Source organism: Corvus moneduloides, chromosome 14, assembly GCF_009650955.1.
Source record: "Corvus moneduloides isolate bCorMon1 chromosome 14, bCorMon1.pri, whole genome shotgun sequence".
Lineage (NCBI taxonomy): Eukaryota > Metazoa > Chordata > Aves > Passeriformes > Corvidae > Corvus > Corvus moneduloides.
In genome coordinates, this window is record NC_045489.1 from 10668506 (window position 1) to 10693507 (window position 25002).

The 25002-nt window shown below is 38.6% G+C and overlaps 1 protein-coding gene across 4 annotated transcripts; it reads left to right on the forward strand.

The window, feature by feature from the left end:
- The first annotated feature begins 575 nt into the window (after positions 1-575).
- Positions 576-17905, forward strand: XIAP (X-linked inhibitor of apoptosis). Of its 4 annotated transcripts, none has more exons than XM_032123925.1 (8): positions 576-681; positions 2711-2834; positions 8547-9449; positions 11006-11105; positions 12535-12613; positions 13207-13240; positions 14493-14717; positions 16186-17905. In XM_032123925.1, exons 3-8 carry the CDS (start codon positions 8579-8581, stop codon positions 16377-16379), a joined length of 1503 nt encoding a protein of 500 aa, XP_031979816.1. In that variant the 5' UTR covers positions 576-681; positions 2711-2834; positions 8547-8578; the 3' UTR covers positions 16380-17905. The 4 variants fall into 4 exon arrangements, with proteins under 4 accessions (XP_031979816.1, XP_031979820.1, XP_031979819.1 ...); XM_032123926.1 differs by lacking the exon at positions 576-681 and adding an exon at positions 1503-2175; XM_032123929.1 differs by lacking the exon at positions 14493-14717.
- The last annotated feature ends 7097 nt before the right edge of the window (positions 17906-25002 follow it).

Genomic DNA, 25002 nt, shown 5'->3' on the forward strand with positions numbered 1-25002 from the left:
AGTCGTAACAAGCTGTAGTTCTGCGGGGACAAGAGGTGAGAGCAAGGAGAGCGTTGGGATGAGCATTTTCCAGACCTGAAACCGTCTGGAGAAGATGATGTGACATGAAGGGGCTGCTAGAGATGCTGAGGGAGGAGAGGAGAGGCGAGGCCGGCGCGGAGCCGGGACCGGTAGGAAGTGAGGCACGGAGCGGACGGAGAAACGGAAGGAGCTGAGGAGTAGGGCTGAGGGGGCCGAGGGAACGGAGGGGATGTGCCTGCGGAACGGGCTGAGGGGGATGACAAGCAGGGATGAGGGGAACGAGGAGCGGGGCTGTGACGACCGAAGGAGCTGAGGGGGATGAGGAGCGGGGCTGAAGGGACCGAAGGGGCTGAGGGGAATGAGGAGTGGGGCTGAGGGGACCGAGGGGGCTGAGGGGAATGAGGGGAATGAGGAGCGGGGCTGACGGGCCGAGGCGGCTCAGAGGCCGCGGAGCTGCGGGGCCGCTCTGCACTTCCCGCCCGCTGCCGCCACGCGCCGCCCTCCGCCGGCGCGAGCCCGCCCGCCGCACCCCCATCGGCCCGCCAGGGGGCGCTGCCCCTTGCCGGGCGGCGCTGAGGCTGCCGGGAGCCGCCATCTTCTCGGAGAGCGCTGCCGAGAGCGGCTCCCGCGCCGCGGACCGTGCGGGACGGGATGTGCCCGGTGAGTGCCCGCGACAGCGGCGGGGCCGGGGCGGCGGCGGGACTCCGAGGCGGGCCAGGCTCCCCGGCTGCCCGCGCTGGTGGGGCTCCCCGCGTGGAGCGGGGGGCTCGGTCCTTCAGCTCTGCTCCCGCCCCCACGGCGGTGCCGGGGGTGCCGAGGGCCGGTGCGGCCGCCGCTGCCCCTGGCCGCTCGCAGAGCCGGCGGGGCGGTCCCGGCCGGCGAGGCGTTGCCCTGGGGACGGGCGCGCCGCCGCCCGCGGGAGCGTCCGGAGCGGGCCGGGGCTGCCCCGGCGGAGCCCAGACCCGGTCCCGAGCCGTGCCCCGGCTCGAGGGTCCGCAGCGCTCCGGATGGAATCTTCAATGCTGCTCTTTACAAAAGTGAATGAAAAATTAGCTGTCTAATAAGCGCTTCTGTGGTCTCTGTGGTTCTTTTCACATATTTGAATATTATCTCTGCCTGCCCACTCTTGTATTATTTTTCTTTTATTAGGCCCGTCGCTTTCTAGAACTGCTTCTTGTTAATAAAAATGCAGTTTTGTTCAGCTTTTCTTTTTTAAGATTACAGTAGTTATTAAGAATTCTACAGGGAGAAGTTCACTCAGGTAGTATTTTTCAGCGGTAATTTAAGTTCAAGCAGTTCTCTTTTGCACAACGTCTATGATGTTATGCTTACATTTTTCTCTTTAACAGTAAGTGTATTTCTGCTTCTGTACTACTTGTCTGATGCTTTTGTCTTCCTGCTGAAAGCTCTATAAATGGGTGTAAGTACTCATATTGGTTTGGGTAATTTTTGCACTGTTCTTAATCTGCATCTGCTCTAAAATGCAAACATGTTTGCAGCACTACTTTCATGATCCCTTCACTGCTACAGTCTTACATTGTGACTTTAATTGCAATGCTTCATGTAACTAACTGGGAGAATTTAGTTTCCTAATGAACATATAGAAACTTCAAGATCTTACAGTAGACCGTTTTTGAAGGAAAAGCAACCAATTGCATGAAAAAACCCTCTTTTACCTTTTTGTCAAATACTTTTTTTTTTAATCTAATACCTTGACAAAGAGCAGTAGGAAATACACTAACTTAATTACTCATTGTTTATCCTGAAGTAAGTCACCACATAACAGAGAAGACAACAGTGAAGTGTCATCTTTAAGAAAGCAAGTTTTTGTGTGATGGATTGGTTGGTTTAGCTTTTATTTGGATATTTTTCATTTTCTTAATTGCTTCCTTTTGCTATCTACTTGATTTCTTTGAAGTTTTCTTTGAGGTCCTTTAAAGAATCCCCAACTACTTCCTTTTATGAAAAGCTTGGCACCTACAGCACTGGCCAAGAAGGGCAAAGGAATAAGTTAATGATTGTTCTGTGCCTCGCCTGATCTTGCTCTTTGCAACCAGCAGCAAAAGTGAAAGAATGCTGATGAGGGTGGTTGGTTGTGGGTTTTTTTGACTGCTCCCACTGATACAAGACAGACTTGCATTTGTTACCAGAAAAGTAAGGAAATGTGTGTTCATATCTCAATTTTAGAAGTATGAAAATGGATTTCATTTCAGGCCGTGTGTACCTGTGATAGGACTTCTGTCTGTTGCTGTCCTCCCAAGGTGGGTGGTACAGCTGCAGGGAGCTGAAGACTTCCAGAAAATCCAATTTATAATCAGATACAGAATTTCCTAGGAGAGAGAAGAGAAGTCTGGATCATGGGATTTAATTCTGTCTGCTGTTACGTTCTTTCTCCTTTTTGCTGCCCTCTAGTTTTTAGTTCCAGGATTTTGTTTTGTTGTCTTTGGATTTTCTGGAATATGCCCAATTTATGTCCTTTGCTAGTTTTAGTAAAATATAGGCATTTCAGACTTTCCCTGACCTCAGACTCTTTCAAATTTAGAATATATTTTAGTTCGGATTTTTTGGCCAAGGGAGAGAATTTTAAAATGTTTGTTTTGTTCATAGTTTCAAAGTTGTGGCTTCATAAACAGTGCTGAAGGTTATGTGAAAAAGAAGGTTTTTAACCTCTTTTTGTTTCTACCAACAGGAATGAAAGTATTGGAATTTGTTCTAAAGATTGGTGGAAAATAGCCATGAAACCTGTATCTGCTTTGATTAATCCATTGCTATACTTGGTCTGATTGGATACTAATTCCTTAGGGAAAACTACTGTAAGTACCTTTTGTATTGTTTTGTTTAACAGTGTGCAGTCCTTTGCTGCTTTTTAGTTTTCATAGCATGGGGTCTTTTTTGCAGAGTTCTAATCCAAAATATTCTGAGCATGATGATTTAAAGTCAGGCTCTAGAAACCGCAAGATTTTTAAACATGAAAAATGTAGCTGTGTGTGAAGACTGAATGCTGTTAAGATGAAGAAGGCATACTGCAAAGCTTGAATTGAGTGTCACTCCTGTCATATAAAATGTAAAATGAAGCTGCACATATCTTGCAGATCATTGTCCTTCCCCTTCAGTGTTTTGGAGAGTTTCTTATTAAATAGAAAGGCAAGCAGAGTATTTTCAACAGGCACAACTTTCATATTTCTTTTTTGGTAAAATATTATAATTAGAAATAATTCCCAAGTCATCCCCATTTCCTGACAAAGCTAAAAATAAAATATAGAGGATAATTCAAGACAGATTTCCAAATTTACAAGATGATGAGGGATGTGCGTGTATAAATACACACACTTTATATATAAATGTATATATATGTATGTATTCTTCTCATTCTTTAATAGCAAAACATTCGTGCTGTGACACCAGAAAGTATCAGGATGCTGTTCTGCCTCAGGCTGCTGCTGAGTGACTGTGAGTGATGAGTTCAGCATGGCTGCTGTGGGCAGGAGCACTGGCAGGGCAGGGAACGCCCTCGCCAGTGGGTGAGGCAGGAGGTGCCGGTCCGATGCTTCTCCAACTTTGCCATAGAATCCAGAAGATTCAGCAGTTTTGCTGTGGCATGAATCATGTTGCTGTAACTGAAATTTCATATCATAATATCTCCCTGATGAAAAACGCCCTCTTTTTCCATATTTTTCTTTAACTAGGAGTTTAAATTATTTGTAAAAGAAGGATGTAGCACTAAAAGCTGAAGCGCAGCTCATACTCAGGAAAGAAGATGCATCTCAGGGCACTGCAGGTTTTAATAGGCATTTTTTACTACTGGCTGTTCTTTTTAATAACCCTTGTTGACTCAGTAATTTTTTTTTGTTTCTTAGCCACAGGAGCAGTAGCTTAGGCTACAGCATGCCAGTTTTTCCTATAGCAGCTGGTATTTATTCCTTCCTTCTCATACATACAACTGAAGTTGTGATGACATTTAACTTGCAAGTTCACAAAAAGGATTTTTTTTCTCTGCCCTTAGCAGCCATGAATCCTTTTTTTTTTTGTTTCTCTATTCCATACCTGTATGACTTCTTCATGAAGAAAAACACAATGTAAAAATAGTTCTCAAAATGGTGTATTTCTGTTTGCCTGGTTATGTACATTTTGAAGATGGGGAGAGCGTAGAAATCTTTGTGACTAAAGTCAGAAATTAGGAGGATATAATAGCCTACTATAACCTTGAGCAACTGACTGACTTCCTGTAATGACAAACCCTGATGGGAGGCTAAGTAGGACCTGTTGGAAGAACAGACAAATGAAGCTGAGCTGATGGGGTTATGTAAGCTTTGGCATTGAATCAGGAGGCATTCTGTAGATATATACTCTCTTTCTAAAATAAATTAAAAAGAATATAAACAGAACTTTTTTAAAAAATGGCTGTTGATAATTAGATACAAATATGCTAAAATTTGTAAACACTGTTTAAATAAGTCATGTTTCTGGTCATTTTATACTTTTATAATCTTTATAAGTATGTTTTCAGTTAGCAGCATGCACCTTCCTTGATCTAATTGCAGCTGAGCAGGCAGAAACTGAAGTTCATTGAAGTGACATATGCATAATCTGTGTGTCAGCTGGTACAGTATGTTCTTTTTGATATTCGCTTGGTGTACTACTCACATTTCAAAATTCAGTCAACAATAAACACTAACATGTACCCTTTGGTCAGGAACATGAGGCTGTGCAAGTAGATTTCTGACTTGGAGGTTACTCCCATGCTAGTCATGTAAAAGAATTAAAAATAACGCCTTATAATGCCAATCTGGTTTAGGGTTAAGGACGGAAATAATCATGTCTAGTAAAAATATAGTTGAAAGGGAAAAGTGCGTTTTCTACTTTTCCTTTGAAGGTTTTCAGATCTAGATAATATGATCATGTTGTATTTTTGCATAAAATCAATACCTGTTAATATTTTTAAAGCTGAATTAAACATGTTTTGCAGAACAACAGTGTACAATTTTGCATTTTGAATAAGTTAACATTTTTGCTATATATTTTTGTCTTTATTTTTTCTTCTGAAACATAATCAGTAGGCTATATAAATTGGTAATTCAGCTTGAAAGAGGGTGGTGTCTTGTGGCAAATAGCCTTCAGATATCTAAAAGCAGGATTAAACTTGGCTCAATTTCTGGAAACCTTTCAGGCTAAAATAGATTTTGTTTATTCACTGTATAAGAAGATATATAATGCTTCAATAATAGTTAAAATATCTGGGTTTTATAAATGATTATTGTTAACATTTCTGGACCTTCTACCTTTAATTCACGTGTCCTTAAATAAAACCTATGCAAAATGGCTTAATTAACTTCAGTATACATAGAGTATACTCTGAACTCAGATTGGCTACTGGTATATATTGTAAAGTCTTGTGTGCCCATCTTAGGTGGCAGATTTTTGTGAATTTATGTTTCTTAGCCATAAACTATTCAAAAATTTACCCTCAGTCATTTTTCTGCTGCAGTTAATATCTGTCTGAGTGCTGTTATGATGCCAGATAATTGTTCTAAATCATTATTCCAACTAACTGGAGTTAGGCTATGGCTAAAAAACCGGTGCAGAAATACTCTTCCTAAGGTAGCTGTAATTTTACACTTTGAATAGTTGCTTTTAACAGTTGTTCGAAATAGAAATAATTGAACATGATACTGTATTTGAAGTAGCACTAATATTGTATATAAAACAGTACTTACACAGGCAAGGAGTTTGCCTCAATGCTTGATAAGATGTTTCTCATAGATAAAACTATAGTGAAATGTAAACCAGCCATGTTTCGTGGGGCTGTTGTAAGGGAAGAGCTTCATAATGTGGCTGGAGCATTGTTAAACCTTGCATCTACCTGAGAGGGACTGGTCCTGCTTCTGTCATTGCAGTAATTAGATGTGGCTTTGAGAGGCTTTTAGAATCATAGTTGAACCTTTCTGCTCCAAGACATCATGATTAAATTATGTGGTTGATATAATTTGAAAAAGCTAGTTCATATTAAAGAATTGATCCGTTGTGATTGTACCTTTTGTGTCAGTACTCGCTGGTCTCTTGGTATGTGCTTTTCATACTGTTTTGATTGTGAGGATTGAGATGGATTGCTTAATTCCAGAGAATCCAAATGTGGCAAATATTTTCATTATTACCATATAGAGGGCATAATTTCTTTTTTATTCACCATGTTAACAGAAGGGTTTTTGAAGTATTCATAGCATTGTAGAAAAAAGCTAATGTACATAAAACAAACAATTAAAATGCAAAAAATTTAAATAGGAAGAGTTTTTTTCACTGCTGCTGAACTCATTTCTATATAAATACAATAGAAATAGAGATATACTGCTATTCATACAGCAAAAGCCATATGCATTTGTTTTGGTTTTTTTAATGAACAGTTTGAGAAGGAGACTCTGAAGGATGTGATGTAGGCTTTGTTTGTGTTCTTTTAGAAAGTCTTTCAGGCATGCAGATAAGAAAATTACTATGCAGCTAGTTGGTTTTGAGTTACACCAATTCTTTCACGGATGCAGTGTAGTAGTGATAGATGCTTAAGGTCACTTGAGATCTTTACAGGAACAGTTCTAGAGGCTTTAAAATAAGATTTTATAAGGAAATAAATGTGAGCAATAAACATGAAAGCTTTTAAGCTTTCAGTATAAAAAACTTTTCTATGCATGTATATAAAAAATACATGTTTTATGGCAGCTTTCATATTACTAAATGTAATTACTGGTTTGGGGTTTTTTGCTCTTCGAAGTCAAAACAAGCATATAGGTCAGATTTGTAGGTTAGTCAATGCAATTTGTTCAGATGCTATTTTTGAATTTGCTAAGCTAAAACAGAAAGCCACAGCATATTTCTAGTGTTCTTACATTAGTAATGAACTGAAAGAAGTAATTAAAGCTGGTGCTCAGAAATCTCGTATCTGTTATTATGTGAAGCACCCATGCCAGGTGTTTGATGTCACGTTTTCCCTACCTGCTTATAGGTTAATTATCTTTGTCATCTTGGCAGAGGATGCAGCAATCCTGCAATACATAGGCATTTTAATTTCCCCCTCCCCTTTCTGAACCCCAAAACAGGTTTTGTAGAAGCTAAATCTGGTGTTATAGAAGCAATCACTGGAACATCTGCATTGACATTACAGAATGTATAATCAACATTAATGCAGGTCTTGAGGAAGCTATGCTTTTGTGTGCTGGCCTACATTATATAGACTGGAAATAGATATATTTCAGCATTCCTATGGAAAATAGAGAGGGACACTTGTTCAGTTAAGTACATACTCTGCTCTTCCTTATATGCCTTTCTTTTTGCTAATTGCTGAACTATTACTGCTTTATGCTAAGAAGTTTATTTGAGCAGTCTCATTATAATTTAATTTACCACTTTAAGATGTGTATCAGCAATAGCCAAGACTTTTTAAGTCAATAGTATCACTGCACTTGTCTGGACAAGAGATGAATGTTTACTGTGCTTTGACTTCATCTGTGTTGGGATGAAGGTGATGACTGTCAATTTGTGGTTCTTGCACAGGACCCGCTGTAGCCAAGTTGCTTTGTTTCATCCTCAACAAAGATGGGGCTTGGCTTGTTTGAGTGCTCTTAGCAGCCTTCTGGCACAGAAGGGATGGGAGGCAGGACTGGTAGTTGGTACTCACCGTGGAAAAGTGTAGGCAGGGGTAGGAACAAGTGCTAAAAAGAATGATGTTCCTTCAGGGAGGGAAGGGAGGAAAAGCTGAGGTGATGGCAGAGGTACAGGAATTTTTGTAGAGAGTGTAGGCAGGGCATGGAAAAGTGGAAGCAATATGCCGGACATGAACACTAGTGCTGGGTAGTCCCAAGACACTGATCTTAAAAGCAGTGCACAGCACTTTGATAAAATGCCCCGGTGAAATATCTGATAGTTTATTTCACAAGATGTTTTGCTAAAATATAAATTGAGGTATGTCTTTACAATATAACACAAGTAAAAAAGGTTTTTCTTTTTGTTTTTTTTTACCAGTTGCTGCCCACCTGTAATGGGCATGGGGGTCATGGCCTTCACATGAGGATAATATGTAGTTGTGTTTGAGAATTGAGCTCTAAAATCTTGCAACTCTGGTCTGACTTAGATCAGTATTTTAAATTTAGTAACTTTGTATTTCAGGTTCAGAAGCCTTTTGGCAGAGTTTTGGCCAGAAGTATTTTGTTGATTTCATTCTTGCAATCTTTATTAGGAAAAAAAGAACATACTTTTAAAGCTATAAACCTGTGTGTTCTCCAGGTAAATGTTTATAGGCCTCTAAGATATCTTGATCTTCCTGCTTTTCTTCACAATTTTTTTATTATTTTGGTTTTAATACCTTGGTGTTTGCCTCTGTGTAGCAGGTGATACAGCCAAGGGTGAAATGGGGGAGAGGAGGAAGAGTTGTTATTTTAATACATAAAGGATGGTAGTTGAATTTAGCCAGTCTCCAGGGTTGTGTATGGATGTGATCTATCCTTCTGTCTGGGAAATTAAAACATATATTCTTTGTTTAGGAAATCTAAAGGAGAGCCCTGCTTATGAAGAGATGTCGTGTAATGTCCCACATAACTCAGAAGCTTGTGCCTCTGCAGACACTGATGGAGCCCAGGAATGGGCACAGGAACGTGACCGACTGGGAACTTTTGTTGGATTTCCACAGGGCTGTGCCATTTCGGTGTTAGCTCTAGCACAAGCTGGCTTTGTTTATACTGGAGAAGGTGACAAAGTGAAGTGCTTCAGTTGCCATACAACTATTGAAGGATGGATGCCTGGGGATTCTGCAATTAAGAGACACAAACACCTTGCTCCCAGCTGCAAGTTTATTACTGAATCTGCTTTTCTGGAAAATAGCATGGATCCTGTTGCCCAGAACTACCAGAATAGAACTGAAAATGGTTCCAGCAATTCAGTCCTCCTGTGTGCTCTGGATGACCCTGATGTGGAGGCAGCTTACCTTTTGAGAACTAGGCAGGTTGTGGATATGTCAGATAGTTTCTATCCTAAAAATCCTGCTATGTGCAGTGAAGAAGCAAGATTGAAGTCTTTTCACAACTGGCCCCTCAATGGCCAGTTGACACCACAGGAATTAGCTAATGCTGGATTTTATTATACAGGTGTTGGTGATCAAGTGGCATGTTTTTGTTGTGGTGGAAAATTGAAGAACTGGGAACCCAGTGACAGAGCTTGGTCAGAACACAAGAGGCATTTTCCCAAATGCCTTTTTGTCCTGGGCCGGGGTGCTGGAAATATTTCAAGTGAATCTATTCCTGCTGAGCTTGGCATAAGTGGTCTGAACAATGCACAGCACCCAAGGAATCCCTCTATGGCAAAATATGGAAAACGTTTACAGACATTTTTATCTTGGATATATCCTGTTGACAAGAAGCAACTTGCAGAAGCTGGATTCTATAGCACAGGTAAGCCAGACCTTGAAATGGCTAATACCTTTTGCAAAGAAATTGTACATAAGGAAGTGTCTTGTTATGAAAAAAACCCTCAATTTTTAAAATTCTTATATGGAACAATTTGCCAGAATCTCTTTACTCTGTAAACTACTTTCCACAGTTCTTATGTAAAATTGTATACATTGTATCAGGTATGGTTTCCTAGCAAGGCATAGACTTGATCATAAATTTGTTCTTAGCAGTAAAACGGCCAAGTATTTTCTTGCCTATTAAAACCTTTATAATACATCTTTCACAAAGACAATTATTTGAGTTGTTATTTTTTAAGAAATGAAGTGCTGTCCTCCAGACCTTAGGTGTAAGGAATGGGCCTGTGGCCTGTACAAAAGCCTGTGAACAAGACAAAGCTGGTTGTGTGCCATTCTACTTAGTTAACGCATGTTTGCATTATCATGGCACGTGGACACCCAAAACCAGCAAATACCACTACTGCCTACTTTATGAAGACAGTGGTGCCAGTGGAAGAGCTTTTACTCCTAGACATGTAGTGTTTGAATTGGATAAGACACCGTCTCTGTGCATTGGTTTCTCAGTTAGATGAAATTGCACAGTACCATTAAAGATCTTTGAAATTCCTCAGTGAGAGATCCTGTACGAGTGCAAAGTGTTGCTCTTACTTGGTGACAAGGAAAAGGGGATTATCTGGGATAATTTCTTGCTCTCATCTTACTTGACTTCTCTCTTAGTAGCTCTCAGAACTTTTTAATCTGATTCCATTTATTTTACCCGTGGCCATAAATAAAATCTTTGCTATATTCCTGTATGGGTTATAAATGGGCAATATTTGTACCCAGTAGAACTATTTTATTGATTTCTTCTTGGATTCATAAAAGTACCAAAAGATCTGTATTGTGGAGTTGCACTAACTGAGCACCAGCTTATCAAACCGAGGACTCTTCAGGTGACTTCTGTGAAAACTGTTCCCTGTGGCCTGAGAGGAATTTAACTCTCTAGGGAAACCCTATCCATACCTCTTCTCATTCCAATTAAAACAATGTTTAAGCAGTTTCTGGGGCAGTCTTGGATCACAGTAGGCACAGTGCTAGAACAGAGAGGATGCAGTTCTCCTCAGCTGGGTTTGTTATTGCTGATTAGGGCCTGTTGATCTTAATGGGAAATGGAGGACCACACTGCCATGTAAACATCTCTCATTCTTTGTGGCAGCCATTTTCAGGTCTTGTTTACCATTGGATTGAGCTCCTTGATAATAGATTATTTTTAGCTTTTTTTTTTTGTCTGTATTATTACTTACTAAAATAAAATTCAGGAAAACTTGCTTCTCTTATTTTGTGGTTCTTTAAGTTTGGTTCTCCCCTGAACATTTGTTTCAAATCATGCATGTTGTTCTCTGTTAAAATGGAGTTATTTTCAGTTTAAATTGTGAATCAGTATAAGAAATATTTATTTTCTTAATAATGTAACATTTTAGTTGAAAATTTGGTATTATGCCTGCACGTAGTATGTATGTGCAGTAAAGTATGTAACTTTATTCTTGTGTGTTTCCTCAGGTAATGGTGATCACGTTGTATGTTTCCACTGTGGTGGAGGATTGCAAGAATGGAAGGAAAATGAAGACCCTTGGGATCAACATGCCAAATGGTTTCCTGGGTAAGGTATCTCTTAGTGTTTTCTTGGTATGTGTCTGAGTCTTATTTATTTGAGAAGGTTGATTATGGCTTAACATTGTTTAGAGTTATGAAAATAATTTTATGTTGTCTTATTTGTAGGCATTATTAAAGGGAAGATACCTATGTGTGGATTTAAGCGATGCTTGCTTTCTCAGCAAGAAGAATCGTGTAGTTTTGTCAATATGTATCTGAGGGATTTTTCTTGTTTTTCAAGTGCTACATTGTAATGGTTGTTGTAATAGCTTGGTACTTGCAAAAGTTTATAACTTATACCAGGATACAAAATGACTAAACAGCTGCCACAGTGCAAACAAACCTGAAGAAGTCAGTAGCGGCGTGGAATGTAGAACAGAATTCTCTCTAATTATAAAGGATTAGGGATTCCAGGTAATAGTAGTCGTAGTAGTAGTACCAGAAATAGTTTTTAGAAAGACTGCCAATGTCGTCTAAAATCTGTTTTGAGGAAAGGAAGAACAGTATGACTCAGTAGTTCTCACAGGTGAACAGAAGTCATCCAAATACAAAGATTTAGTTACTTGTCTAACATTGATAAAATCGGTGTCTTTTATGCATTGACTCTCAATTTTCTTTTCTGTGGTGAATGGCTCTCTGGAAGTTGGAGATTGGTATTTATGCATTAGCTGATCCCTGTTTTAACAGTGGTACACGCAGTTTTTAATTATTAGTCTCTGCCACTTGAAAGAGATATGATTCCAAGTTTTTAGTGTGGTGCAGTGAATGGTTAAGGAATGTTTTCTTTCTACATTTTGCGCCTCTTTTATGGGTTTGATTTTGGTTTAGATTGCATAAATTGTGTCGGGTTTGATTACTTCCTCTCAGATCATAAACTGGTTTTTGGGGGTTCTGTTTGCACATCAGCCTCAGTGGCAGTGTGTCAGTCTCACAGCAGCTGTCTGTTCCTGAAGGTGAAGTAACTGCTGGAGCTGGAGAACTCTTGTCAAGCAGTTATACCATTCCCTAAATCTTCTGGTCGGGAAGAACTCTGCCCAGTGGCTAAGACTGGCTGGGAAATAATGCAAGAAAGCATGGAAGGCACCTGTCTGACCAGTGACTGTTTGCTTTGATTGTGAAAGACTAAAAGAACCAGCATTTTAACATAATGTTTATTTTTCATTTGAGTGAGTCTTTATTTTTAGAAATCTGTGTCATGAGTTGTCATGGCCAAAAACTCTTAAGCTTTCTGTTTCACCAAAAATGTAAGAAGATAAGTAGTGCTTAAGGTGTTCTTAGAAATATTACAGCGACATCACGGTTGTTGACTAAACATTTAGAGATTTTAAAAGCAGGCAGTCTGTATAATGTGGGAAACTTATCAAAGCTTCCAAAGTTATGCAACAAATTTTTGCTGCTAATGCAGTTTTATTAAATCTAAATATTCTTATTTTCAGGTGCAGATTTGTGAGCAAGGAAAAGGGGATAGAATTTATAAATAATGTTCACTTAAGAGATGGACGTAAGGATTCAACAGTAGGTTTCTTGCTTATTAATCTTTTTGTTAAAATAGAAAAAATCTAAAAAATTTTTACATGAAGTTACCTTTTAATGATGTGCCTATCACTTAATCCACCTGCTGCTTCTTTCATTGGCAGAAAGTGAAAGAATTGCAGTGTATTTTGTTTCTGTCAATCCGAGTGCACAGATCTCCCAGTTCTCCATTGCTGGGTTATGGATCATAGCCAGGGTACCTTGTGAACGTTGTATACTGGATACTGAACAAGTGCCATTTGTTTTATAGCCTGGGAACCTAAGGTTTATGATGAATAATAGCAGATACATTTTCTTTTCTTCTTGGTAGAGCATTGTTAAACTTGTGTGTAGTCACTAAAATGTAAAACTGATAATATTTTAGAATTCTTCTGTAGACTAAGAATCATGTACATAGTATTATTGCCAAGATGGGTTAAAATTTTAACAAAATACTGATCATTTATTCAGAGCAGGTTAGTTGTAGTCACTAAAATAACTTGAGATCAAATAGCTGTTTTTTATTTTGTAACTGTATACATTTCCTTCTACTTTCTCCAGAATTATAATTTTGTTTCTTTCTATTTCACTTTTAGACAGAAGCTGCTGAAGGGACAATACTTCCTAAAGGTATCTATTTAAAACAAACAGCCTCCCCCCTGTTTTGGAATATACATATTTGAATGTATAGTGGCAGGAATGGTTGATTTTAAAAATAACCCTGTTATATTTTTAAATCAAGCATGACAGGCAAATTGTTGGATGATATTCTTCCATTGCTTCATTGCTTCTAAAGAACTTCAGAATGTATTTTACTTCTCTTAGGGGTAATATAATTTGGTAAATACTGTAAAGTAAAAGTTGTGAACTATGGAAGATGTTTGTATCGGATGCAGTCTTATAGCTGGTGAGTGTGCATCCAGTATTGAATTAGTGCTTTGGGATGAATGTTAAAGAATACTGAATGGAAACAGTCCTTTTTCACGGGGCAGGAAGAGTTGGTCTGTCCAATGGCAAGGACTAGGAAGCTGAGCAAGCTGAAGCACTTTGTTATGTGTTTCAGTATTACACATTCCTGCAATGCTTTTCACAAATACCAGCAATAAAAAAATAAAACAGTTAAAGAGGTAGTAGGAGGCCAGTCAAGCAGCTTCATCCCAGGGAATGGGAGCTGTTGCTAGTAAGAGTGGTTACACAAAACCTGCTTTGAAATCTCTCCCATATGGCTCATTTATGAGAGTGAAACTAAAAGAACCTTTTTTATTTAAAAAAAGGCTTAATTTTTAAGAATTAAAAATTGAAAAATTTTGCTGTTTGAATGTTGATTAGTAAAATGAAGGGGAAGGTCCAACAGACTGAAAAATGGTTTCCCCAAGTAGTGTTGTGTCTTACCATGGACAGATCTGTTTGCTTGGTGGTGGTGTAACACAGTGCTGCTGTGTTTTGGTTTAATAAATTCAAATTACATACTGGTTTCTCTCAACATATGTATGATTTTTTTTTTTTCTTCCCTGAACTGAATTAAAATTGGTGTAATGTTACTTATCCATTGGGACTTGGAATTTTGGATGAATTTCACTTAACATTCAGCTACAGAATTTGTGGTGACAGTTACATGAAACATGTTTGTTGATTTGAACAGCAAATCTAGAAGGATTTCTATAATATAAATAAATGAAGGGAGACTGGGAAAGCTAGGATAGAAGAAAACTCAAATCTGCAGTCTTTACAATTAGCAAACGTCTCAAATTGGAAATATAGTTCCTTAGGCTACATATTTGTTTGCAAATATGTATCTTAAAGTATTGTTGTGAATACTGTCAGATAATCAGATTCATCCTTCTTAAAGTGTTTTTGTTTTGTTTTTAATTTCTTGTTTTAGATGATCTCTTACAGAATCCTTTGGTACAAAGTGCCATAGCCATGGGTTTCAGTTTGTCTGAGATTAGGAACACCATGGAAAAGAGATTGCAGATGACTGGAGAAAGTCACACATCTGTTGAGGATCTGGTAGCAGACTTAAGTGCTCATAAAGAAAATACAAGGGAAGAAGAACCAAATGAAATCCCAGTTGAGCAAGATGAGCTTATTCAATTACAAAACCTCTGTGTGTACTTTCATATCAGTTCTTTAGTCTGTGAAATACTTTTTATTGTTACCTGTTTACTCTCTGATCCCAGTCTTACCTATGGTAAAGTTACAATACTGTAACTTAAAATTAAAGACATTTGGTTTGGGACGTGCAAAAAAAGCCCTGAACAAACAGGATGTTAACATATTTGAGTGTAGCAGCATTTATAAATATCATTTCTAAAATAAGTAGTATTGGTATCTCAGAAGTGTGTAACACTGACAGTCTAGCGTGCTTCTGAGAAAGGTTGTATGTGCTAACAAAAAAAGGCCAAATTGTTGTGACAATTATATTTAAAAACAAAAGCAAGAATAACTACAAGAATATAGTTATAAGAAGAAATATAGATGTGGCAAAATGAAATAGACACAGGGATACACTGTCATATTCAGTGTATTCAATATGAAAAAGTCATAGTGGGGGGTTAGTTATTTTGCAGTATATAATTTTGCTGGGGGTAGAAGTATTTTTGTTCTTGGCCAGTAAGAACAAGCGTGCTTCTAAATGGTGTTTCTATTCAGTTACTTATGTTCCAGTTTTGCTGCGATGTGCAGGTCACGCTCAGAAAGCCCTTGTGGCGCACTCTGCAAATAGACCAAACCCAGGAGTTCTGATTCAGGAGACTTGTAATTTAAGACAAGCATATGGGTGAATTCATAGGGAGGGCAAAGACCATCTGGTTGGTGTGATAAGCAGAGATCTTACCAGCCCACTCCTTTTAATAAGATTTTTAATAGGACATTGTGGGGGAAAAAGAATTTGCAGTGCAGCTGGACCTTATTTTGGTGGTTGGCTGTGCAGAGCTTCCCCCAAGTGGCAGGGGAGGGTGTCTGAATTTTGTATTTTCAAATGGGGCATACTGGAATAATAAAGAGCTCATATACAATGCCAGATTGACTCTTTCTGTGTTACAGATTTTAAGCTTTTTGAAATACGGGCAATTTGAAAATGGGGGCAGGGAAGGAAATCACATCCTCATTTTTCTCATTGGGGAAACTCAGAAAAAGAAATAAGATCCAAATTACTTAACCTTAAGTAATTAAGGTTAATTTCTTAAGTAGCAATTATCCTTTCTTTCACCTTCTACTCAAATTTTGGGGAACTTGTCAGTGAGAGGTCCATGCAAAGAATGGTTTCTGATTGAAATATGCATATCCTAAATTCTATAGGTATTTCAAGCTCTTACAAAGATAGATAGATGCACTCCCTGCTTGCATTGGCCTGGGAGATGTAATGAGATAGAAGGGAAAGTAAAAAAAAGAGGATTCCATCCTGCAGCTGGGATTCTTCTCTCTTAATATTTTTTTTTTTGTTCTTTTTAAGGGTGTGACCTTTAAATCATATGAAGAAAACTTTGTCCTTGTGTGTAAAGAGAAAAAAAAAAAGAACAAGAGTCAGTGGTACTAAGTATGTTAACTTCTTTTTATGTGTCTATTTTCTTTAGACCTCAGTACTGAAGAGAAGTTAAGACGCTTGCAGGAGGAAAAGCTCTGTAAAATCTGTATGGCTAAAGACGTATCAGCTGTCTTCATTCCCTGTGGTCACCTAGTTGCCTGTAAGGAATGTGCTCAATTACTTAATGAATGCCCTCTGTGTCGTACAGATATTACGAAGATACAGGAAATTTTTATGTATTAGTGAAACACACAGCACTATGGATGCAAGTGTTGCCTGTTTTATTACTTTAAAAATGTGTACTGTAATGTAAAAAGTGCAGTTAATTCCAGAATGTAACCATATGGCAGGATTTAGATTTTTCTGCTGTCAAGCTCTACACGTTTTAACACTTTACAAATTATTTTCCTTAAGTGAATTTCTTGTATGTAAAAAGCAATATGTATGAAAAGCAAATATGTATATTTTGTAACTTAAATTCATAGACCTGATATGGAAAAGCCCAAGTAATGTAAGCTTTTATATATGAGATCATTCCTTTGCTTCACTTTGGTAGGACACTATGACTGAAGTTTGTACAAACAGAGTTGTACAAAGAGCCTGTCCCTATATAAAATTTGTAAATAAGTTAATTCAAAATATAATTGTATACATGTGTATTATACCTGAGATTTTAGCTTTTTAAAAATATTATGTAAGATTGAAAATAGTCTCTTTTTTCTGTAACTTTGGTTGTGACATAATTCAGACAATACACAAAAACCTGCTGCTGTAATACTTCACCTTATGTTTACTTCTGCTACTTTGTTAAGTTTGTCTGTTTTAATTTAATTCCTGTCTCCCTATGTATTTTTCTGGTTCAGATGTATAAATTGGCTTCAGTAAACTGGTTTTAGCCATCTGTTTTTCACAAAGATCCATCTGTATATAAAATGTACATTAATGTTATTGATTAAAGGAGAACTCAAGAAAAATGAAGGGGATTTTATGTACCCTGTGCCCTTCATGAGAGGAGGCTCATTTTAAATTTGCTCCCTACACAAAATGTTCAGTTTGGCATTTTTCTTGGGGTTTTTTTTAACACAGCATAATCCTAACTGATTTATCTGCTAATACTTTGCACTGCATCATATCTTATATTTTCATAGGCGAAGATTAAACTTTATCTCCTAGAAAACGCTTTTTAAAAATTCACTAGCAACGTTAGAAATCTTTCATTTTTGTTCTTGTCAGTTTACAGCATTTAAATTTAAAAGTTAGGGACTATTCTAATGAGAGTCACCTTAAAATACTTAAACTATTTCTTATTGGACTGATCCTCCATTTCTAATTTTAGAAGTATCACAGCTTTTTATTTAAGTACAGCTGTTTTATGATCACTCTGCTGAATTATGTCACTTCCTTATTTTATGGAACTACTGATATGTTCTGTGTATGTATTTTTGAGTTCCACACACTAAGGTTTAAAATATAGAATATACAGAATATAGTTGTTCATGTTATAAAAGTTTTGAATACACAGAAATGTATTATCTACCTTTTCTATTTTTTTAAAAACTGTGCTGTGTAATGGTATGAATATTTAAACTGCAACCCAGGTGTTCCTTGATCAGTGTATTTTATTCTCACATTAAAAAAAAATCATAACAGGAGGCTGCTTTCTGTTGCTTTTTGTTTTGTAAGTAAACTTATTAATTTAACCTGAATGTTATTAAGGATAACAAATATGTTTTAATTGGAGAAGAAATAAAATCTATTGTTTGGATAGATTAAAGTTTGTTTATTATGAATCTAACAATAGTATTGGTATTTTTTTTTGGTTGGATTTGGTCTTGGGAATAGATGATGACTAGAAATTCATAAAGAATTCAGCACATATGAAGAATTCAGTTTTATTTTGCCTTTCTGTGCCTGTGTGAGGAGTTTAGTGTTTCAGATAATTCATGCATACAGGGATTTTTCAGGACAGATACGGACTGGCAAGCTGACAGCCTTGTTCCTACCTCCCATTCTTCCTTGCAGGGAGGATTTTTTGTACTTATCAAGGGAAATTGAAGGGGGGTTGTTAGCCATGAGCTGGTGTATCTTGCCTGAAATAGTCTGTTTAGTTAAGGCTGCACACTGTGTGGTGCTGACTTATTTAAACAGATGGTTGGTTACCTAAGTTTGACCTGAGTCATGTGAGAGAGGCTGTTTGGATCACCTGGCTCCAACTCACAGGCTGCAGAACCTGGCAAGTGGCTCAACGTCCTGTCTATGAAAGAGATGGACCAAATTTAACTTAAACTGTTACTAAACTAAATCTCAGCAAGGAGATGGTTTGGAGTGTAAGTGTAGTATGTAAATTGTCTGAGAAAAACTGGGAAGTAGGTCACACAAAGAACCTTCTACAGTGCAATGGAGAGCAAACACATTGTCCTACTTTGCATGAATGCTTTGTGGTAAAGCTTGTTAACTTTTAAAAGGTATACTTTTATATTTTATATACATATCCCTTACTGCAACTTTTTCATTAATATCATAAAAGATACAGCTATATAGCAATGCAAATTGTAATCACTTAGGGACATTAAAGGGTTAAAAACCTGTTAGTGAGATGACAACTGCTTGTAGGTTTAGGATTTTTTAAAAAAAACTATAATCAGAGTTCTATTCAGACTAAATGTGAAAAAATAATTAGCGTAGTCATCAAATTCTGACAGCTTGAATTAGGAAGATTTTTTTTCAAATTACTTTGATTTTCAGTATCTTAAAGAAACAGAGAAGAAATTCCATGGCCTCTAATATTGGGCTGAGTGTTTAAAGAGACAGAAATGAAGGATGCAGTTAAACAGAGTGGAAGCACAGGGGCTTTGAAAAGGAGGCTAGCAGCAGGACAAAGATGCCCTGGGAGCTGATTTTAATAAGAGTTACCTGGGAGCTGTACAATATATTCAAGTATCAGTATTCAGTAACTTTCTTCTAGTGGCTTCTGTATAAAAACTTTCTTTGGTATTATTTGTAGCAGCAGAACTACTCACTACTCTGAATACATGAGAGATTTACAAGGATTTTCAATAATGTCCTGGAAGTGTGTTGCTTAGAAAGCATGGGAAGTGCATAGCTCATTTAGAAACAGAAGGCTAAAATAAGGAGAACCCAAAGAGCCAATGTTTTTGTTATGCATGGAGCTTTTTCTCACTGCCTTGAAACATGGGGCCTGAAACACAACAGTGACTTACTGAGCTGATTGCAGCAGCTTCTGTCTCTACAGCAGTGGAGATGTCTGGACTTTTTTAAAATTTGTTTTGGGACTTGATCTTAACCTCATAATACAAAAAAACCTTCTTAAATTATTACTTGGGTTTTGGTTGTTTTTTCTTTAGTTAGAGTATTTAAATATTCATTTTAGCATTGTCTGGTTAGTTTTGACCACAGTTCTTCAGTGGGTTTTTTTGTTAGCTCTATGTGCAGTCTGAAGCTACAGGACAAATAGTTTGTTAACTTTTTCAAAGCGTTGCTGTTAATCTAAGACATGGGTTTTAAAGTTACCTTTTCTATTTGTTTTTATTGTAATTAACAGAAGTGTAAATACAATGGGTGGTTGGAATTGAATTATAACTGGGTGGGAGGTTAACACAGGCACTTGAATATGGTGTTCATGTGAAACCAAGCTGAAGTGGTGTACTCTAGGATGGAGCATTACCAGAGGCAGTGACCTTTGCTGCTGTGGTATTCAGGAACTACTTGGAAGAGAGTCTGCTCTACCTTACAAGGTGTGGAAGTTCAAGCATCTGATGTGTGAAGGTCAGCTCTTCATAGACCAAAGGAGGAGCTGGAGATTTTTCTGGCTTTTGCAGTGTTTTTCTACAGCAGTGAGGATTTGAACAGTGAGTTGTTAACACGGTGTTCTTTGTTACCCTCTGCTTTGTGCATGACTGACTCCTGTCAGCAAGGCCAGATGCCAGAGAAGGCTAGAGAGTGCTCCCAGTGCTGCCATGGAGGCTTCTTCGTGTTGGTCTTGTGCAGAGCAGCTGGATTGGCCTCAGTTCTCGAACGTGGCTCGTGAAGGGTGCGGGTCTCCTTCTCCATAGGGTCAGATGGAAAGAGCCAGTCTACCCACATCCACCTTAATTCCTCATGAAACTGAAGTATGAGTAAATACTCTCCCTCTTAGTACACTCTCGCTAAGTTTATATAGTGAACTTAGTGAATACTCTCCCAGTTTTTTGTGTGGTTTACATGCATTCAGTTTTACTGAGTAGCTTGAAAACTTGATCAAGAAAATCTTTCCTCCCCCATGTCCCTGCCGTGGCTTCACACTGATTCGGGTTGTTGGAAGTACCTTCTCATCTTTGCAAATGCCTCTGTGTCATGTCACTGCGTCATGTCCCTTCAAGAGCTCTACCAATGCTGCTGTGCAGCAATTAATGTGCTGTAATTATAATGTGGCTTTCTGTGAGAAGGCAAATGGCATGTGATGATAAACAACCTGTGCTGAAATTCAGATTTTATCTTTAATTTTTTCTTAGCCAGGAATTCCTATTAAGCAATACTGATAACATTTCAGTAAAACTACAAGTGTTAACCCAGAGAACATGGCTCTGTGGCTAACTTACCAAAAAACTTGCTTTTTCTTAGGACAGGAAAGAAGATGGTATATATTCATTTACAAATGATTTGGGTAACAAAACCCCAAGAAAAATCTGGGACAAAATGGTATTAATTATGTTGTGAGTATATAATATTTAAAGCTGGTTGAAAACTAATTGGTTGCTTTTAGGTAATTACTGATTTACAGTTTTATAGCCTGGATAGCTATTATGTTGGCTGAGATAAATTGCTTGATAAGTAATAATTGCTGCAAATGTATTGGAGAAATACTGGAATTAGTCTTGCTCTCACATTGAAAATTGTGCTTACTATCAAAAAATTAAAAACACATTTGCAGAGTCCCACTGTGAAAACACCTACAATAATTGCTGAAAAGCCAGGTTTAGTATAAATGTGTATGGTCACCTTCAAATTTTGGAGAGTGAATTAATAGAACCTTCAAAGATTACCAAGACAGCATTTAAATTTATTCATGTTATGTCTTTTTGATTTTGTAGTTAGATCTTGCTGTAAAACTCTTGACACAATTTCTCTTACGTAACTTAATTTTGCAGTGTATGATGAGAGTCATCACCTGAGCCAAATAGTTAATCTTCTGAATACAAGCTTTTCAAAAGTGGGTGTCAAGCCACAGGCATCTCTTCTTTTTAACTCTTGGGTTACAGAGAGAAGTTTCTGAGTCCAGGACTGACTTTACCTCCCTGTCATGCATAACTGACCCACGTGATGTTACTGGAGTCAGTATGGGAGCTCTGTCTGCAGGGTACAAGCCACTAGAAAAGTAACTGTTGCTTCAAATGGGTGTTTTGCAAAATAGATGTACCAAAAATAACAATTTGGCATCTGCATCACAATTTAGGACTTCTATAACTTTGTCAACGGTTGCTTTCTTAAAGGCTTAATTTGCAATTGCAAGTGTCTTTTAGGAAGACTGATGGTCCGGGTTGGAAGCTTCACTTCTGCTGGGCCCACAGCTGGAACCAGAGGTACAGGGAATGGAAACGTGGGGATTCCCTGGGGGAGTGTGAGTGAGAATCACTGTCCTCGGTGTTTATAGTGAGCATCCCAGGTGTGCTCTTTGCCATGGAGGGGAAAACACTTTGTTCACAGCTGCTGGCACTGAGGCTTTGTAGGCCTGCTACTATCACACTAAAGGAAGTTACAGTCTAAAAGAAGTATTTTTATCTTAACGATTTTGAACACCTGTGCAACCACCAACATGTCACTTGTTATGCATTGTGCCACTTCCAAAAAACTTTAATCACAGCTAATGCCACGATGACACTTTGCTTTGCTTCCACTGCCTGCTGTGTCACAGTTGAGGCAGCAAAAAAGGCCTTGAGCCCCAGACACAACCGGCAGTAGGGGAGTGACCTGTGAGAAACACAGTCTGAAAGAAACCTTGAAGTTGGTTGATGGTGAAATCTAAACCAAAGGAAACTGTGTTAGGGACAGACATACATATATAGGACCTTGGGAATGTGGTAGGTCAGCCCCAGAAAACCATACAAGCTTATCTGAAAGAGTAATCTGTTCCTTGACCTTATCTGTCATTAACAACCCCCCATTGCCTAGACCTCCCCTTTAACCCCCTGCCTCAGTAGTTTGTGGGGAAAAGATCAAGGTACATCATCCAAATCTTGTGTTTGCTTGCACATATAGAGAAGTGCTGTCCCATACATTTGATAGAGGATTTTCTTCCAAGCTTAAACACAAAAGTATTTGACTCTGTTGTTTATAACTGTTTTGCTCTGTGAACTTGGGCAGAGGTTGAGCTGAATAATGTTGTTTCTGTCTCAGTTCTATTCTAACTTCACCTAACCACAAGCCAGCCTCCTTTCTCCCCTTTTTAGGCAACCCCTGGCTCCATGTCAGAGTCTCGGGGGGGGTGGAGCCCTATGAACTCTGACCAACTGAGAACTGCTTTGTGTTCCTGATGGGTTAGGTGCCCTACACACCCAGAGTGTGATATAGTTTCACTGGATTTTTAGCTGTTTCTCAGCTAAAGCTGCTTCCCTTGCTTGGCATCAGTTGTGCTGTTTGGCCTGCTTGACCTTATTTCAGTTCTTGAAAGCTTCTCACCCCAGCCCTTTTTCTGTCTCACACTGTTTTTGCTGCCTTTAAGTGGGCCCTGCCGCTTACCTGGCTTACCCAGTTTGAAACATGTTTCTCTGGTTCCTGTGCTTCCTCCTCAGACTTTGTCACTGAGGCTGTCATAGTGCCTGACTCATAAAATGGACCATGATTCATGGTCCCTCTGCCTGGACTTAGCTACAGGACACAAACATGTCTTGCCCGTGTCTTCCAAAACTTCCTTACATCTGGAAACCGAAGCAGATTGTGTCCTGAATCCAAGAGTGGTGGCCTGATTGGTAACACTTGTTCCTGTACCTAGGGTGAGGTGATGCCTCAAGTGAAAGCGACTCGTCCTGACTGCAGCCAGGAGAAGGGCTTTTCATTATTTCCTACCAAAAACTGGTGTGGCCTTTACACAGTTTGGAGATGGAACTTTAGAACCTGACTAAGGGATTTTTATTTCGAAGAACAAGAGTTAGAAAGAGCACCTCACCCAAACAGGGGAATCAGCATGGGACTTTGGGTAACAAGTGGCACAGAGGACTGAGTAAAGCTGTTGCTCATAATGCAATTAGCAGGAAGGAATCTGCAACTTACTGGGATTCTGTTCAATTTTAGAGCTAATAATGAAGGGGAGTTAAAACTTCCTTCCTTTGTAGTGGTATGGGACAAACTGTGATTCTGTGCTCCTTCACAGAAGGAGCAGGCAGAAACTTACTGGCTCAAAGAAAATTCAGAGATGAATTGGGTGTTCTGGAAAGACCTGGTGAGAAATAGGGGCATGCAAGGGAGACATAAACGGAAAAAGGAAGAAATTATTCACAGAGCAGGGAAAGACCTAAGGAGCTACTGATGTGCAATCTCTCCTGCAAATTATGGAAAAGTAACCCATTTAATGGTCTTTATTTTTGTTTATTATGTAATAGCTCATCTTCAAAAGGATTTAGAGCAGATTTCCCTGGAGTGACTAAGCCAGATTCAAAAATCTGGGGAAAAAAACTTGGCTAGGAAGACTGCTTTTTCCCTCTGTACCCATCTCAGCAGACAAAAGTATGGCCGTGCCTTATTCAATACAGGCCATCAGAGCTACCACCTCACCTTGGGACAAATCCAATACACAAATTCTGGTTTCTTTTTCCAATTCTCAAAAGCAAAGTCTTAAAATAAATAAATAAATAAATAAATAAATGATTGTGGTTGGTGGTGTGTTGGTGGTTTTTCGTGGTGTTGTTTTTGGTTTTTTTTTAATTGGTTGTTTTGTTTTGTTGGTTTTTTTTAATAATACAAATGAGGAAACGGAACTGCAGAGGGGGTTCCTATTCCACAGGAGAAAAAAAAGGAAGAAGCATGAAAAGAAAAGGAAGTAGCATGAGCATGAATCTCCTGCCTGGAAAAATGAATCAGCCATATGGCAGCTTGAGTTTATTCTGATCTTCTTTAGTGGTGAACCTCTGGCCATTAATTCAGACACGGAATTGGTATCTGCCCTCTCCTTGCTCAGTTTCCTGTGTGACTGATCATGAAGCTCTCTTTGGATCAAGCATAATAACAGTGCCTGTTGTAAAGTCTTTGTTAAATCCTCTCTAAATTGGGCTCAATATCAGAAATGATGGACTTTGAAGCACCTAAAGAGTAGCTTTTTTGAGAAAGATGACATAGTTCAGTAAAATACTTTCTCCTAGTTTTTCACAGAACTTCTTTTCTATCAGATATAAATCTTTCTAGACAGGTCAGAATTTAAAATATCTCTATTTCTTTATAATGCTTAGATAACACTTATTTTTCTTTTACATTTTTCATTGTATTGGAAAGGACGCTATTGTGCTAAAACTATACTGAAACTTCAGGATGGTCTTTATTTTTTTCCCAAAGTCTGAACCAATGGTAGAAGCCCACTCTGGAATTGGTAGCTTAGAAATAAGTGGTGTGCTAGCAGAGGAACTGCTTTTCATCCTCTTCCCTGTTGTACCAACTGGAAGGCTCAGTCCCAGAAGCATGATCTCCTCATGAGGAAAATGCAGGAGTTAAGCTCTTCAGAGAGCCAGTTTGGCCCCCTTAAAGGTGAGGAATCCTCACAGGGCACAGCTGACTCAAGAAATTCCTGTCTTCTGGTCACTGGAGCAGAGCAGAAACTTTCCTGGCCTCACCAGAGTGCTCAGCACCTTCAGCTGTGCTGACTGAAGTGCTCCTGCAGTTG

What these genes read in the sequence shown, in the direction of transcription:
- XIAP (XM_032123925.1), top strand. Translation starts at nt 8,579, where the DNA reads ATGTCGTGTAATGTCCCACATAACTCAGAAGCTTGTGCCTCTGCAGAC. An exon ending in AGCTGGATTCTATAGCACAG is followed by an intron (nt 9,450 to 11,005) that starts GTAAGCCAGACC and finishes GTGTTTCCTCAG; the next exon opens with GTAATGGTGATCACGTTGTA. An exon ending in CATGCCAAATGGTTTCCTGG is followed by an intron (nt 11,106 to 12,534) that starts GTAAGGTATCTC and finishes TCTTATTTTCAG; the next exon opens with GTGCAGATTTGTGAGCAAGG.